At 41.8% G+C, this 16,269-nt stretch overlaps 1 protein-coding gene and 1 non-coding gene across 2 annotated transcripts in view; one reads left to right on the forward strand and one right to left on the reverse strand.

Moving 5' to 3' along the window:
• The first annotated feature begins 3,109 nt into the window (after positions 1–3,109).
• Ctr9 (CTR9 homolog, Paf1/RNA polymerase II complex component) overlaps positions 3,110–16,269 on the forward strand; it is a 29,340-nt gene continuing 16,180 nt past the window's right edge. Inside the window, exons 1-6 of the mRNA XM_031387880.1 lie at positions 3,110–3,349; positions 4,348–4,446; positions 8,801–9,040; positions 9,470–9,587; positions 10,493–10,582; positions 14,277–14,425. Of these exons, the coding sequence (XP_031243740.1) occupies positions 3,305–3,349; positions 4,348–4,446; positions 8,801–9,040; positions 9,470–9,587; positions 10,493–10,582; positions 14,277–14,425 (741 nt within the window). The 5' untranslated portion in view covers positions 3,110–3,304. The remainder of the gene's footprint in view (positions 3,350–4,347; positions 4,447–8,800; positions 9,041–9,469; positions 9,588–10,492; positions 10,583–14,276; positions 14,426–16,269) is intronic.
• On the reverse strand, positions 13,902–14,008 carry LOC116104184. The gene has a single exon (XR_004123722.1). It is a non-coding gene; the product is annotated as a U6 spliceosomal RNA (small nuclear RNA).

Genomic DNA, 16,269 nt, shown 5'->3' on the forward strand with positions numbered 1-16,269 from the left:
GTTAAGTCATCCAGACTGAGGTATTTATTGCCCAAGCTATAGCAAACTATGTACAATTTCTCAGACCTCCTTAACAATGTGTACAAACTGTCTAAAATATTTCCTTTTGTGTGTTGAGTCTCAAAAGATGTCTAATTGAAGAACTAGAATATTCTTCATTAAGATGAAACGTTCTTTTATGACTTTTAACAGTGAGATATTGTATCAACATATGAAGTAGCCTGCTTTCCAGGTTGGCTCATTGTGTGTTTAACTGGGCCACTGACTACAATGTCAACCACAGAGAACAACCTCACGGCCTGTTGTAATGTGCACTCGCATGCTCCAGGTGCTTACACCCTGACCTGGAGCCCAGAGGCCCAGCATGGAGCTCAGAACTGTTGCCATTGTTTGCTTGTTGTTTTGGATGAGGTCTCATTATTTAGCCCTGGCTGATCTGGAACTGTGTAGACCAGGACAGTTGCCAAAGTCACAGAGATCCACTTGCCTCTGCCTCCTGAGGGCCAGAATTCAAGGTATGCGCCACCATGTTCAGTGGAGCTCAGCATTTTGAGAGCAGACATTGTGCAATCAAGCTAACTGAATTGAAAGCACTCTAAAACTGGACCCACAGCTTCAAAACAACCTATCTAATCAGTGTGTGCTACAGTGAGGGAAAAACAAAAGGTGACTGCACCAGGTCAGCACTGCAGCAGGAAGTCCTCTTCATACCATTCCTCCCTGTGATCAACTGCTGACTACCCCTCACACAGTCTCTGCTAAAGTGCCTCAGGGCCTGGACCCTTCTTTGCTCCTGCACCAATTTCTCTCTAGAGTATCTCAGCCAATCCTATTGTTTGTTTGTTTTCATTTTTGTCTTGTTTTTGCCTCTTCAAGACAGGGTTTCTCTGTGTAGCCTGGACTGTCCTGGAACTCACTCTATACACCAGGATGGCCTTGAACTCAGATCTGCCACTGCTGTCACCACTCTCCAACTCCTACTCCTCCCACCCTCAGTCCAAATATATTGTTATAAATGTCATTTCTATGCCAGTAGCTCTCAGACTCACTTCTCCAAGTCAAGAACCATCCTTCAGATCTATATATCCAGCTGCTTACCTGATGACTGTCTTTGGCTGTCTCACATATATCAGCTGATGGATCAGTGGCTAGGCAGACGCCCCTTAAACCACTCACTCCTGCTCCACTATCTCAGGGACGCAGCATGCCACTGGGTCAGGAGTCTCCTAAGCAGTCCATTTGCAAGCATACAGGACAATCTTCTAAAGCCAAGGAGAACGTTTTCTCATTCCCTTTCTCTCACTGATACATACACATCTTTTAAAACTTTTCAGTCGCAATGCACCCAGGTCAAAAATCTGAACCCAGGGAGTGGGGGTGGGAGGGCTAAAGATGGTTCAGTGGTTACAAGTATGTTCTGTGCTTCCAGACGACCAAGTCTGGCTCCAAGCACACACATTGAGCAATTCACAATTGCAACTGTCTGTAACTCCTTGTCCAGGGTATCAAACATCTTCCTCTAGTCTCCACAGGAACCTGAAGACATGTGGTATAAAACACACACACACACACACACACACACACACTACACACTCACACGCTTAAATAAAAATAAGTCTCAGCCGGGTGGTGGTGGCTCATGCCTTTAATCCCAGCACTTGGGAGGCAAAGGTAGGCGAATTTCTGAGTTCGAGGCCAGCTTGATCTACAAAGTGAGTGCCAGGACAGCCGGGGCTACACAGAGAAACCCTGTCTTGAAAAAGACAAAGAAAAAAAAAAGTCTGAAGGAAGAAAGGGAGGGAGAGGGGGCACCAAAGCAGAGCCGTTGTCACTTATATATAGTAACATCTGTGGGCTAGTGAGATGGCTCCATGGGTAAAAGCCCTTGATGCGCAAGCCTGACATCAGAGGTTGATTTCCTGGAACCCTTGATGGAAAGAAAGAAGAGCTGGGTGGTGATAGCGCATGCCTTTAATCCCAGCACTTGGGAGGCAGAGGCAGGCGGGATTTCTGAGTTCAAGGCCAGCCTGGTCTACAGAGTGAGTACCAGGACAGCCAGGGCTACACAGAGAAACCCTGTCTCAAAAAACAAACAACAACAACAACAACAACAAAACCCAGCAACAACAACAAAAAACAAAAAAACAAAACAAAAAACCCTGACCCTTTCTATTGGTTTATTTATTAAGATCCTTCCCTTATTTATTCCAAGCACAAAAAACTATTTAATATTCTTCTATAATGAAATCATTAGCTAAAATTAATGTCTTTAAATTCTATAATTTCATTATTTAGGTTTAATCGAATTCTTCTGATTCTACTTAAATCAAATCTAACGGTTCCTTTTCATTGTGTTCCCAAAGAAATGTAAGTACCTAAAGAAATATATAAAAGCCAGGTGCCCGAGCGTATGCCAATAACTGCAGCAGTCAGAAGGATGAGGTCGAGAGTTTCAGGTCAACATGGGGTACAGAATATCTCAAGAAATAAAAAAGGGCGGGCAAGAATATTCAGTGGGTAAAGTTGCCTGGCTCCAACGCTGTCTACCTGAGTTCGAGCCCTACGACCATCAGAGTAGGAGAAAACTGATTCCCACAAGATGTCCCCCGACCTCCATTCGCCACACCATCGTTCGCGTGTATCCATATACAAATATGTAATGCAACAAATAAAAATAATAATCCGTGCATTATTACCATAACTTCAGAATTCACTGATTATGTCTATTTAAACTAGTCACAAAGATATCACCAGTGTGCCTTGCACAAACTGGCTGGGAGAATACAAAACGACTGCAAAGCTGATAAAAGATTGAGTTATCCCCCAAGGAAGCAAGGGGGCCGAAGAGACACCGCCCATAGAATTTGTCACCAGAGACCCCGCCCATAAAGGCGTGGTTTTTGCCTCACCACCTCCACACCCCGCCCAGGCGCGGGCCTGTGAGGAACTCAGTTTGGACTACTTAGCGGCAGAGGCCGCGTCCCCGAAGGCGCTTGGTCACCTACGGCTGACACAACAACCACCTCCGAGCTATCAGTCTTTCCAAAGAAGGACGCGCCAGGGCCGCCGGGCGGAGCTCGTGTGGGGCACGCCCTCCCGGTAGTGCTTCCGGTTCAGGGGGCGGGGCCTCCGGAAGTGGCCGGTTGCGGTCTGAAGCTCGTTGTTTCGGCGGCCGACAGCAGCGGAGAAGCTGGTTCTAGGCAGCTCCGCTGGGTGTGAGGTGTGGTAACCTCTGCTAGGCTGGAAACCGGGACTGCGAGCTGCCGAGCGGCGGGGTGAGAAGCGCCTGCTTTCAGAGCTCACCATGTCGCGGGGTTCCATCGAGATTCCCCTCCGGGATACTGACGAGGTGGGTGCCGAGTGTGGAGCCGGGGAGCCGGGCTATGAACTTGGACGATCCCAGCGCCGACTTTGCTCCGCTTGGTTTTTTGGAGGAGAGAGCCGAAGTCGAGCGCCTCGGCCCAGGCACTGAGCACTCAGCCGGTCACCTTTCTGGCTGCAAGGATTTCGGGAAAGTTCGCCTGCAGCCTGCTCCTTGTTGACAGTCGGCTGTCTTCCGGGCGCAGTGGGCTCGATGCCCCCGGTGCTACCTGCTGCTTCAACTTGCGATTTTTTTTTTTTTTAAATCTCCCTGGGGATCTGAGAGATGGCTCTTAATCCCTTGGAAGAAAAGTCTGTCAAAGCACATTGTTAACAGAGCTCTCCCGGAGAGATAAGGGGCTCGAGATTTAGCCGCTCCTGTGTGCTGGTGGCAACGACCCACTTTCATCTATGGCGTGCGGTTTGTCTGAATAAAGCTCCAGCTTTGCTTCAGTCTGACTGGATTTTTCACACTTTTATTTTTGATCGAGGTAGAATTCATTTCTAAAATATGGTGGGCTTGGGTGCGTTCCAGAATGTTTTTCTTCTAATTTTTGGTGCCCACATTTTAGGCATGTATGTGACAGATGATACTGCCTCCGTGATTTAAGTATACGTTGGTATTCAACTTTGCCTGGCCTCTGGGATCGTGTTTCTCAAGATCTCAGACCTATATGGCATCAGTGTTTCATTGGCTTATAGGTTATACAAGGTTTCATTTTGGTTTTGAGTAAGCAAGTCATTGGGAATTTTGTAGTTTTAGCGATGTGAAATCGACTAACAGGATTTGTCCGCTTTTCTATGCTTTGACCAAACCAGACTACAACCTATTTGCCATGTGTTTTCTAAATAGGAATATGTATTAGTTCGCCCCATTGAAAGTGAGTACGTACCCTTTGTGTGTGCACATCCATGAATGTACAAAACACACAGAAGAGAGAAATTGTGAATTTAAAAAGGAAACGAAATGTGTATTGTGTGTTTTAGGTCATTGAACTTGACTTCGATCAATTACCGGAGGGAGATGAAGTCATCAGTATTCTGAAGCAGGAGCACACACAGCTGCACATATGGATTGCTTTGGCGGTCAGTGTTCCTCTAGCACACTTTTCTGTTGACTGGAAAAACATGTGATTTTTGGATTTCAAGTACAGTAATAGCCCACATGATTAAATCAATTGTACACGATTAAATCTTCTATATGAAAATTAGTTATGCCAGACATAGTAGCAGCAGAGACAGGTCGACCTCTGAGTTTGAGGTCAGCTTGGTCTACTTGCAGGATGATGAAGGCCATGCATACACGCGTGAACAGTGGTTATATTATCATTTATGGAACAATAAGGGCAGTTTCCTAACTACAACTCTACTGATAAATTAATGTCTGTTGATAAAGGCACAAGATTCATTTAAGGTAAATAATTCTCTATATTGAGGTTTTAATTACTTAATGATAATTCAGTGAAGCTTAGTTTATGTATAAATAGACGGAATAAACATTACTTTCCAGCCGGGCGATGGTGGCACATGCCTTTAATCCCAGCACTTGGGAGGCAGAGGCAGGAGGATTGCTGAGTTCAAGGCCAGCCTGGTCTACAGAATGAGTTCCAGGACAGCCAGGGCTACACAGAGAAACCCTGTCTCAAAAAAACAAAAAACAAAAAAAAACATTACTTTCTATAACATTTCTTCTAAAACATTCTGGAAGGTGATTAGGTTCCAAGAGGCCCTTTTGCACTGAAATTTGTTTCGGCTTCATGTTTTTGTCATATTTGTTCCTGCCTGCCTCTATAATATGAATCCTAATAGAAATTCTCAGCAAATCTAGTCTAGGAGCCTATAACTTTAGACACTCTACTCCCTGGCATCATGTTTCATTTTTATGAGAAATAGTAAGATAAACTATACTCACTATTCCTAAACTAGTATGCTACAAGTGGCAGTCATATTAAATACATAAGTTCCTAGCCAGGCAGTGGTGGCGCATACCTTTCTTTAATCCCAGCACTTGGGAGGCAGAGGCAGGCAGATTTCTGAATTCGAGGCCAGCCTGATCTACAGAGTGACTTCCAGGACAGCCAGAGCTACACAGAGAAACCCTGTCTTGAAAAAACAAACAAAACAAAACAAAACAAAAAAAGTTCCTAATATTACCTTGATGGTTTAGAATTGAGCACATTTTCTGCTCAATTTTATACTATAAATTGAATCTAGGTCCTTGAAAATGCTAGGCAAACACTCATCTACTAAGCTATATCCTCAGCCTTGTTTTTACCTTTTATTATGAGGCAGAGTCTCACTAAATCCCCCAGGCTGGCCTTGACCTTTGGTCTTCCTGCTCAGCCTTCCAGATATTCATCTTAAAAATAAGTACTTGTGGGGACTGGTGAGATGACTCAGTGGTTAAGAGCATCGACTGCTCTTCATGAGTTCAAATCCCAGCAACCACATGGGTGGCTCACAACCATCCTTAATGAGGTCTGATGCCCTCTCCTGGTGTGTCTGAGGACAGCTACAGTGACTTACATATAATAATAAATAAATATTTAAATAAATAAATACTTGTTAGTGCATATTATACATATTAATGGGTTTTTCTGAGCATTTCTCTGTATGCATATATTGTGGGAAGGTTTTTTTTCTTTTTCTCTTCTCAATGCCAGCTCACATATAAAAAAAAAATCTATACCATGCTTAGAGTTTTGTATATGTCCTCTAGTTCCATCCATTTTCCTGAAACTGACATGGTTCATTCTTTATGGCTAGATAAAACTCTCTTGCATGTATAGTATATTTACCATTCACCTATTGATGGGCACCTACACTGATTCTATAGCCTGGCTATTGTGAACAGCACCACACTGAATGTGGATGTGTGGGTAGTATTTTTATGTGCTGACTTTTTCCTTTGGATATAAGACTGGAAGTGGTATAGGGGGGTCATATAGTCAGCCTACTTTTAGACCATGAGGAACTTCCCTACTGATTTTCTTCATCCTTGCCAACATTTATTGTTGTTCTTCTTACTGGTAATAGCCATTTTTACTAGGGCAAGGTAGAATCTCAACTTTTTTAAATTCTGTTTTATTTTTTGGAGTTTTTTGTTTTGTTTTTAAAGATTTATTCATATTTTATGTATATGAGTGCTTTGCCTGTGTGTATTCTTGTATACTACATGTATGCCTGATGCCTTCAGAGACCAAAAAGAGTATTGGACCCCCTGGAGTTGGAGGTATAGACAGTCGTTAGATGCCGCTCAATTACTGGGCACCAAACCCCCATCCTTGCTGCTGTTAACTGCTGAGCCATCATTCCATCCTCTGGTTTATTATTGTTGTTTGAAACAGAATTTTAGTGCTGTTTCCAACCAGCACTAATCTGCACTACTTGCGTTTTTTGCTGTTAAGCATTTTCTAGAATCTAACAAAAGCCTCAGCTATTTGTCTCAGGCTGGCCTTGAACTCTTGGTCTTCCTGCCTTCATCTCCCACGTGCTGGGAGGTTTATGCCCCCATGCCCAGCACACAGTGTACTTTTCATTCCCACTTGCCTAATGACTAAAATACTGAACATTTTTTATGGACTTAGTAGTTGTACTTAGCCTTTTGGGAAGCATCTGTCATGTCATTGGCCTGTTTGTTGATCAACTTACTTGTTTTTGTGTTTGTTTTTTTGGATGGTTGGTTTCTGAGTTCTTCATGCATTCTCTGTTAGGTGAATAGCTGGCAAAGATTTTCTCCATTCTGTACACCATCTCCTTCACTCTGTTGACTCCTTTGCTCTGCAGACACTCAGTTTATTATAGTTCTGTATATCTGTTTGTGCTTCTGTTTTCTAAAATGTCTACTCTAAGAGAATCTTCCCAGCTGGGTGCAGTGACATACTTCTAAAAGCCAGCATTTCAGAGTCTGAGGCAGGGGGATTGCAAGTTTGAAGCTAGTCTAAGCTCTATATTGAAACAGTTTCCAAAAAAAAAAACCAACAACAAATGTCTTCATCCACATGTGGATATGCAAAAAAGCATTTCTTCTAATAGACTTTGCCATTTTTACTAGAACAGTCAGCATTTCCTATCCCCTGGATATTAAGCCATTGATCCTGTTATTACTTGGTAGAGTTGGTATTAATGGTAGAATAAATTGATAAAGCTCTGTAGATTGGTTTCCTGTTGGGGAAACTGTAGTCTTGGGTGTAAAGAAGACTTTGTTCAAGTTCCAACATGACTGCTGTTTGTCCTTAAACAATTTCTGAGGCTGTTTCCTCAAAACTATGAAGATGTTAGTACCCACTTTATTAGGTAGTTGTAAGGATCAGAGGAAATGTATGTATATAGCTCCTGGCATACTATGTGACCTATAGGCAGTCGTTAATATAGAGTAGATAGTTCTTTTATGTTATCTGTGAAGCATATGTCTGGGGAAGTTAATAATCTATCCCAAAGTCACTGATAATTTTTGGTAGAGGCAAAACCAAGTGAGTTTTGTTGTTTTTGAGACAGGGTCTCTTGTAGCATGCTAGAATCCTGCATATTCTTTACTGTGGGGGTGAGATTAATATATACACTATATGCATCTGTTTGTATGTTGCCCTTGTGTATACATGTGGAGGCCAGAGACCAACATTAGTTATCCTTTTTTTTTTTTTTCTCGGAGACAGGGTCTCAACATGTAGCCCTGTCTGGCCTGAAACTTATTATGAAGACCAGGCTGGCCTCAAACTCATAGAGATCCATCTGTCTCCACATTATTTTTTGAGACAAGGTCTCTCATTAAACATAGAGCTCCCCATTTTAGTTAGAGTGGCTAGCCATCAAGCTCCCAGGTTCATTTGTTTTCTCTCTCTCTCTCTCCCTCTTTCTCTCCCCCCACCCCTCTCTCTCTTTCTCTCATGTCCTCAGTACTGGGGTTAAACTATTACTAGATGAGAAACAGGCATATCTTTTGTGATTCCAATTTTAATAACTGTATTCAGGTTAAATTGACTTTGATAAACTGCTCATGTGTAAATTGTACCACTTGGTATTGAGTGTGGGTGTCCCTGTGGAGCTGCGATCACAGTCACTTGAGGTCAGTGAATGTATCCAGTGCCCCAAAGTTCCTTCCATGTTCTTTCTCAGCCCTTCTGTTTCCAACCAGCACTGATCTGCACTACTTGCAGTTTTGCTGTTAAGCATTTTCTAGAGTCTTACAAAAGTGGAATCACACAATATGTATTCTTTTGGTAAGCAGGCTTCTTTTAGTGTAATTTGAGATTTATTTATTTTGTAATTGCTGTCAATAGTTCACTTCTTTGCATCACAGAAATACCACAGCTGTTTTATTGATTCACTTGTTAATTTGGCTTCCCATTTTTACTATTACAAATAAAAGTTCTATAAACATTTGTGTTGTTTTGTGTGTGGACTTGTGTTTAGTGATTTTGGTTTCATCCTTTACCTAAAGCTGGAGTACTACAAGCAAGGGAAAACAGAAGAGTTTGTGAAGCTGCTGGAGGCAGCACGGATAGATGGCAATTTGGACTATCGAGATCACGAGAAAGACCAGATGACTTGCTTGGATACATTGGCAGCCTACTATGTACAACAGGCTCGGAAAGAAAAGAACAAAGACAATAAGAAGGACCTTATTACGCAGGCAACTTTGCTGTATACAATGGCTGATAAAATTATTATGTATGATCAGGTAAATCAAACTTTTTTCAATTTATGAGAGCAAAGAATACCACATGAAAGCAAAATATGTGTATAGCAGATTCTTTGTGAAAAAGTTTCTACTAAAATAATTGTTGATACAGTCAAAAAAGAAAAATTTTTTGAAATTAGAATTGCATTAGTCCTTAAACGGTTATATTTGGGAAATTTTAGTGTATATGTACATGTTGAGTCCATATTCCCAGTATCTCTGGTAAATTTCAAGCAGGTTTTAAGAATTGTGACCTTTGTCTTGTTGCTGTCTTAGGCACTGATTTGCCTTTCAGGGTAAGCTTCTCATTTGTACTTAGAGATTCTTACTGGTAGCCAGCTACTCTAGCCACTTACAGAGGAATGCTGAACTTCCACCCTCTGTGGCTGGTAAATTGTCTCTAGTCTTAGTAAAGTCTGTACATTACAGAACCATTTGTTGGGAAGAGCCTGCTTTTGCCTGCTCGAGGGTGACAAAATGGATCAAGCTGATGCACAGTTTCATTTTGTACTTAACCAGTCTCCAAACAATATTCCAGCCCTTCTTGGTGAGTGATCTTCAGCAGAGACCTTAGGTTCTAGTTGGTCATCATTGACTAGGAGCTTCTACATGTGAGAGAGAGAGAGAGAAAGAAAGAGAGAGAGAGAGAGAGAGAGAGAGAGAGAGAGAGAGAGAGAGAGAGGGAGGGAGGGAGGGAGGGAGGGAGGGAGAGATAGAATATGTGTGTATGTATGTTTTGTGTGTATATATAGTACATAAGTATATATTATAATATGTATAAATATAATAAGCTAATATGTATGTATATGTCTTTATAGAGAGTCCTGGTTAGTTTTTTTTATCAATTTGACATAAGGTAGAGTGAAGTGAACTGGGAAAAGGAACCTCTATCAGATTACCTGTAGGCAAGTCTGTAGAGCATTTTCTTGATTGATAATTGATAGAGGACAGTCTAACCCACTGGAACAGTGCCATCCCTAGGGAGACAGTTTTGGGTGGTATAAAAAAAGCAGGCTGAGTAAGTCAGAAGGAGCAAGCCAGGAAGCAGCATTCCTTCATGGCCTCTGCTTCAGTTTCTGCCTCCAGGTTTCTGCTTGAGTTCCTGCCCTGACTTGCCTTCATGACAGACTAAACTATAAGCTAAAATATGCCCTTTCCTCCCCAAGTTGTTATGTCCTGGTGTTTATCATAGCAATCAGAAGCAAAGTAGAATAAGTTATTATTTGCTTCCAAAGAGTCAACAAATAATCTCTTCATAGAATAACTACAAAGTAGTTATTTATATTGTTATTTTACATAAAGACTTTTAAGACTCAAATATTGTACTACCTATGGAAAACACATTTTAATATGATAATTCACTATTTTCAAGTATTTCTTACTGAGATATAAAATAGTGTAAAACATAATAAATTTATGTTCTTTAAAGTGTTGTTCTTTAAATAACCACAGGGAAAGCTTGTATTTCATTCAACAAGAAGGATTACAGAGGAGCTCTTGCTTACTATAAAAAAGCATTGCGCACTAACCCAGGATGTCCAGGTAGGAGAACTTTTAATTCTAAGTTGTTTATGACCCAACTTAAAATGTTGAAAATTGGTTATAAAAAGATACTTTAGGAGTAATGAAATGATAGAATCAAAGTTATTGTGTTCTGGGGTTGGGGAAATGGTTCAGTGGATAAAGTACTTGTTGCCACAGGGTGAAACCTAGAATTTTGATCCCCTGCTCTTATTGAAAAGTCAGACAAGTGTAGTAGCCATCTGTAATCCCAGCACTTAGAAGGCAGAGATGGGGTGCTGGCACAAGCCAGCTAGCTACACTCACCAGAATTAGTGAGTTCTGGTTTGGTTACTTGCTGCCACAGGGTGAAACCTAGAATTTTGATCCCCTGCTCTTATTGAAAAGTCAGACAAGTGTGGTAGCCATCTGTAATCCCAGCACTTAGAAGGCAGAGATGGGGTGCTGGCACAAGCCAGCTAGCTACACTCACCAGAATTAGTGAGTTCTGGTTTGGTTGAGAGACTCTGCATAGATAAATACAGTGGAGAAGGATGAAGGAAGACACCCAGTATCAGCCTTCCCCCCCCCCCCCCAACACACAAGGATTATTTTTCCTCGGTGTTTGATTTAAAACCTGAATGGCAGATCATATTATATTTTGACCTATACTACTTTTCTTCCCAAATATTTTTCATTTAGTGTATTTTTGTTGTGTATCATCTATGTGCCAGGCATTTCTGTGCAGAGAATGCAGCAGTGAACCAAAAGATAAAGGTTTCTGCCTGCTCATGTACTTCACCTTCCAGGGAATTAAATAAGAAAAACAACGACTATGAATGGTTGAGAACGTGAAACAAAATAGATCTATAAAAAGCATTGAGGGGGGGCTGGTGAGATGGCTCAGCGGGTAAGATCACTGACTGCTCTTCTGAAGGTCCTGAGTTCGGATCCCAGCAATCACATGGTGGCTCACACCACCACCCATAATGAGATCTGATGCCCTCTTCTGGTGCGTCTGAAGACAGCTACAGTGTATTACACTGGAGCGAGCAGGGGCCATCCTGAGTTCAATTTCCAGCAGCCACATGATGGTTCACAGCCATCTGTACAGCTACAGTGTACTCATATATATAAAATAAATAAATAAATCTTTAAAAAGGAGAAGAAGAAGGAGAAGAAGAAGAAGAAGGAGAAGAAGAAGAAGAAGAAGAAGAAGAAGAAGAAGAAGAAGAAGAAGAAGAAGAAGAAGAAGAAGAAGAAGAAGAAGAAGCAGCAGAAGCAGAAGCAGCAGCAGCAGCATTGAGAGTTACTTACAAAGGGTAGCCAGGGAAATTTACCAGGGATATAAAGTGCTAGAATAGCCAAGGGTCATGCAGACATATGGGAAAGTATCATCCTGGAAAAAGCACAGCAGGTACAAAGGTCCTCAGAAAACTGCTTGGCAAATTTGTAAAATACTGTGGAGGCCAGTGTATCTAGAATGGAAATGGATGGAAAGTCAGAAGAAATGAGATCAAAGATACTGCTCGACGGGCTGTGGTGGCGCATGCCTTTAATCCCAGCACTTGGGAGGCAGAGGCAGGAAGATTTCTGAGTTTCGAGGCCAGCCTGGTCTACAGAGTGAGTTCCAGGACAGCCAGGGCTATACAGAGAAACCCTGTCTCGGAAAAAAAAACCAAAACGATACTGCTCAATGCTTTTCATGTTGAGCATCTGAGTTTATATTAGATACTTCAAGCTTTTGACAGAAATGGGAACCCCTGGAGGGCTTTGGGCAGAAGAGTGTGTGATCTGACTTGTGCTTAAGAGTACCATTGAGGGGCTGGAAAGAGGGTTCAGTGGTTAGGAGCACTGACTGCTCTTAACTAAATTCCCTACACCCAAATGGCAGCTGAAAACTGTCTGTAACTCCAGTTCCAGGGGACCTGACTCCCTTACACAAACCTACATGCAGATAAAACACCAACGCAATTAAAATTTTAAGAAAAGAATACTATTGAGCTAGAGTCTAGAAAAGGAGGTAAGTGAGTAGAGGCACATGAACTGGGGCAAAGGTTCTTGCAATCGTGCAGGTCACAAACGATTAAAGTTCACAACTGAGGAGATAACGGTGGGTGGTACATGTGGTCACAGTCTTGTATTTTGGAAGGGGAGCCGATGTGATATGTGAAGTAAAAAGAGCAGGAATCAAAAGCTGCACAAATTTTAAGAGTGGAGCTACATTTTACTACATTTGGAAAACAGTCCAAGAGAAACTTGGTTAGACATGAAAAGATTGAAAACCTGTCTGAGGTACTAGCAGGAAGACTTTTATGTTGGAGTTCATGAAAGAAGTCTGTGATGAACAGATTAACTTGAAAACAAATGTATTGATGGTACAAAAGCCAGGAGTGCATGAAGATAGGAGTAAGTGTAGACAGGAAAGTGCCCTGGGACACTCTAGAGCAGTGGTCCTCAGCCTTCCTAGTGCTGCCACCCTTTAGTACAGCTCCTCGTGCTGTGGTGACCCCAACCAGAATGTTATTTTTGTTGCTACTTCATAACTAATTTTACTACTGTTGTGAAAATATCTGTGTTTTCTGATGGTCTTCAGTGACCCCTGTGAAAGGATCATCTGACCACAAAGGGGTCAGAACCCACAGGTTGAGAACAGCTGCTCTAAAGTATAAAGGTTAGGGAAATGGGAGATTTGGAAAAGCAGCCAAAGGAGTAGCCAGAGATAAGGGGGAAAAACAAAAAACCTCAAAGTACTGTCCTTGAAGGCAAATGTGAAACACTTTGCAAGGGTTATAGACTGTCTCATTGTATGCTTAGGCCAGTGACACAGGCAGAATTGATGAGCAAAATGCAAATCACTAGTGACCATGGTTAGATAGTTTTACTGGAGTGGTGGGCATAACACCTTACTAGAGTGGATGCCAGAGGAAACAGAAGAAAGGGAATTAGAGGCAGCATGTGTTTTATCAGTCAAGGAGTCTGTTGTCTGGAAGGACAGCAATGCACTGGCAGCCAGAAAGGAAATGGAATCAAGAGACTTTTCTGTAAGATGGTAGAATGTTTGAATATGGCTGAGAATGGTACTGTCAATGGTGTCTTCAAATAGATGAGAAAAGATCCCATGACCACTGGAGTGTAGCCTTAGGGAGGGCATGTTTGTATTCTGCTATGACCTTGAAATGAGGTAGATTGTATAAGCATAGCTCAAGTGAATGACACCACCTCTGTGTACTCAGACATAAACTGAAGGTTTTGATTAGGGGTTTGTTCTCTAAATAGTAAGGTTATTCATACATGCACCAGAGTATATGCACTCACATTCATATGTGTACACACACATAGACATAATAATTTTTTTTAAAAAAATATGGAACGCTTCACGAATTTGCCTGTCATCCTTGCGCAGGGGCCATGCTAATTTTCTCTGTATCGTTCCCATTTTAGTATATGTGCTGCCGAAGCGAGCACACATAATAATTTTTAAGTAGAAATGGAGCCAGTGGTGTTGGTTTATTGCAGTGGGTGGTATAAGATAAGAAAAACGCCATTATTATATTCTTTTGTATAATGAAAGAGGTACCCATAAGAGGGAAGAAGGATTAGAGTGATATGGTCTGACTACTAATGAAATCAAGTTTATGGTAGGCCAACACATCTTAAGGAATCCAGACACTGGAAATTAAACTCTTAAAGTATCCTAGATAGAACAAATGACTTGATTTTATTTATTTTTTAGCTGAAGTTCGTTTAGGAATGGGCCATTGCTTTGTCAAACTTAACAAACTGGAAAAGGCTCGACTAGCATTCAGCAGAGCCCTGGAACTCAACTCTAAGTGTGTGGGAGCACTGGTTGGACTGGCTGTTCTAGAACTCAACAATAAAGAGGTATGGGAAGAAAGACAATTTCTAGCTTCAGGTTTATTAGGCCTGCTGTCCCTTATCTAGGGCTCCTAGAACGAGTTATGCTTTAGAGATCTAGATTCTAGGTTATAGATAGGAAATGTGGTGTCTGGGCTGCAGGCACCATCCCAAAAGCAAACATATTTCTGTGGTATAGCCATATGAAGATAGTCTCACAGCTTAGGTAAGATGTTCCTGCTGTCTGCTTTAAGACCAGCACACTTACCACACACACCCCTCAAAAATGGCTTTAGAACTTTCTGAAGTTTAGAATCTCAGATGAGAGATTGTAGGCTCAGAGATCTAACATGTATCTGACAAAGTAACAAATCCATACTCCACTGACTTAAACAACACTTTTATAGTTCAGTAAACAAAGTGTCTCAGATCTTACACTTGACACTACAATATTACCAGATTCAGTGATTTTCAATAACTTTGTGTTAACCCCCTCCTTAATGTGTGACTTTCCCCTGTATCTATCACCTTCCAGTCATTAGATGATTACTGCTTGTTCCATTAGTCTTATAGAAAAGAAGGAAGCAAGGGCTTTCCTGTAGGGCTTTCCCTCAGAAGTTCCAGCTAATATGTAAAGGCAGTTCCTGTTCCGCTTCTATATTTAATTGTCCAGGGTTTCTCTGTCAACATTGTTGACAGTTGAGCCTTGAGTTGTCTTTGAGTAACTGTCTTCTTTACTGAATGTTTACCAGCCTCTCTGGCCTTTACCATTAAACACCAGTACCATCTCCATAGTAGCAATGAGAAAACCTGACATTGTCCGCAGTGAGAATTCTTCCTTAGGCCAGTCTCTAGAGGAGGAGAATAGATTATCTTGACTAGTTACTCAATCATGATTTGTTACCTGGGATTGGAAAAAAGGAAGAGAATTTACAGAATTCAAAATGTCTCACAGACTACAAAAATCTGTTTTGAGGCCAGGCATGGTAAGGCATGGTTTTCTCTTACCACTCAGGAGACAAATGTAGATGTGTGAGTCTGAGGCCAGTTTTGGTCTATATTGAGGGCTCCAGGCCAGCGTACATGGTAAGAACATGTGTTATAAAGAAAGAACAGAAGGAAGGAAGGAAGGAAGCTATGTTCCTTTAGCAAGGTAAATGGCTGCCACACCAAGAAGGCAGCTGAGGCAGGACTAGTAAGTAGGCAACTGAATAAGATCAGGAAAGTGGCACATCCACAGCCCATACACACTGCCTTAGTTAGGGTTTTACTGCTGTGGACAGACACCATGACCAAGGCGATTCTTGTAAGAACAACATTTAATTAGGGCTGGCTTACAGGGTCAGTCCATTATCAAGGCGGGAAGCATGTCCGCATCCAGGCAGGCATGGTAAAGGAGTCGCTAAGAGTTCCTCATCTTCCTCTGAAGGCAGCTAGCAGAATACTGACTTCCAGGCAGCTAGGATGAGGGTCTTAAAGCCCACAGCCACAGTGACATACCTACTCCAACAAGGCCACACCTCCAAATAGCTCCAAATAGTGCCATTCCCTGGGCTAAGCCTATTCAAACCATGACACACACAAAATCAAATACTGAGATTAAAATGGGGATTTCATTACAAATGAATATTAAAAAATTGTACCCACATTGTATCTCACAATACAGCTGCAGTCTATAACTGCAGCTCCAGAGAATCTGATGCTTTCTTCTACTCTCCACAATCACTATACACACATGGTATACATGAATACATGTATACAGGCTCATACATATCAATGAAAATAAGTCTTAGAAATACGTTATTGGGCCGGGCGGTGGTGGCGCACGCCTTTAATCCTAGCACTTGGGAGGCGGAGGCAGGCGGATTTCC

The sequence above is a fragment of the Mastomys coucha genome, unplaced genomic scaffold (genome assembly GCF_008632895.1).
Source record: "Mastomys coucha isolate ucsf_1 unplaced genomic scaffold, UCSF_Mcou_1 pScaffold21, whole genome shotgun sequence".
NCBI classification, from domain to species: Eukaryota; Metazoa; Chordata; class Mammalia; order Rodentia; family Muridae; genus Mastomys; species Mastomys coucha.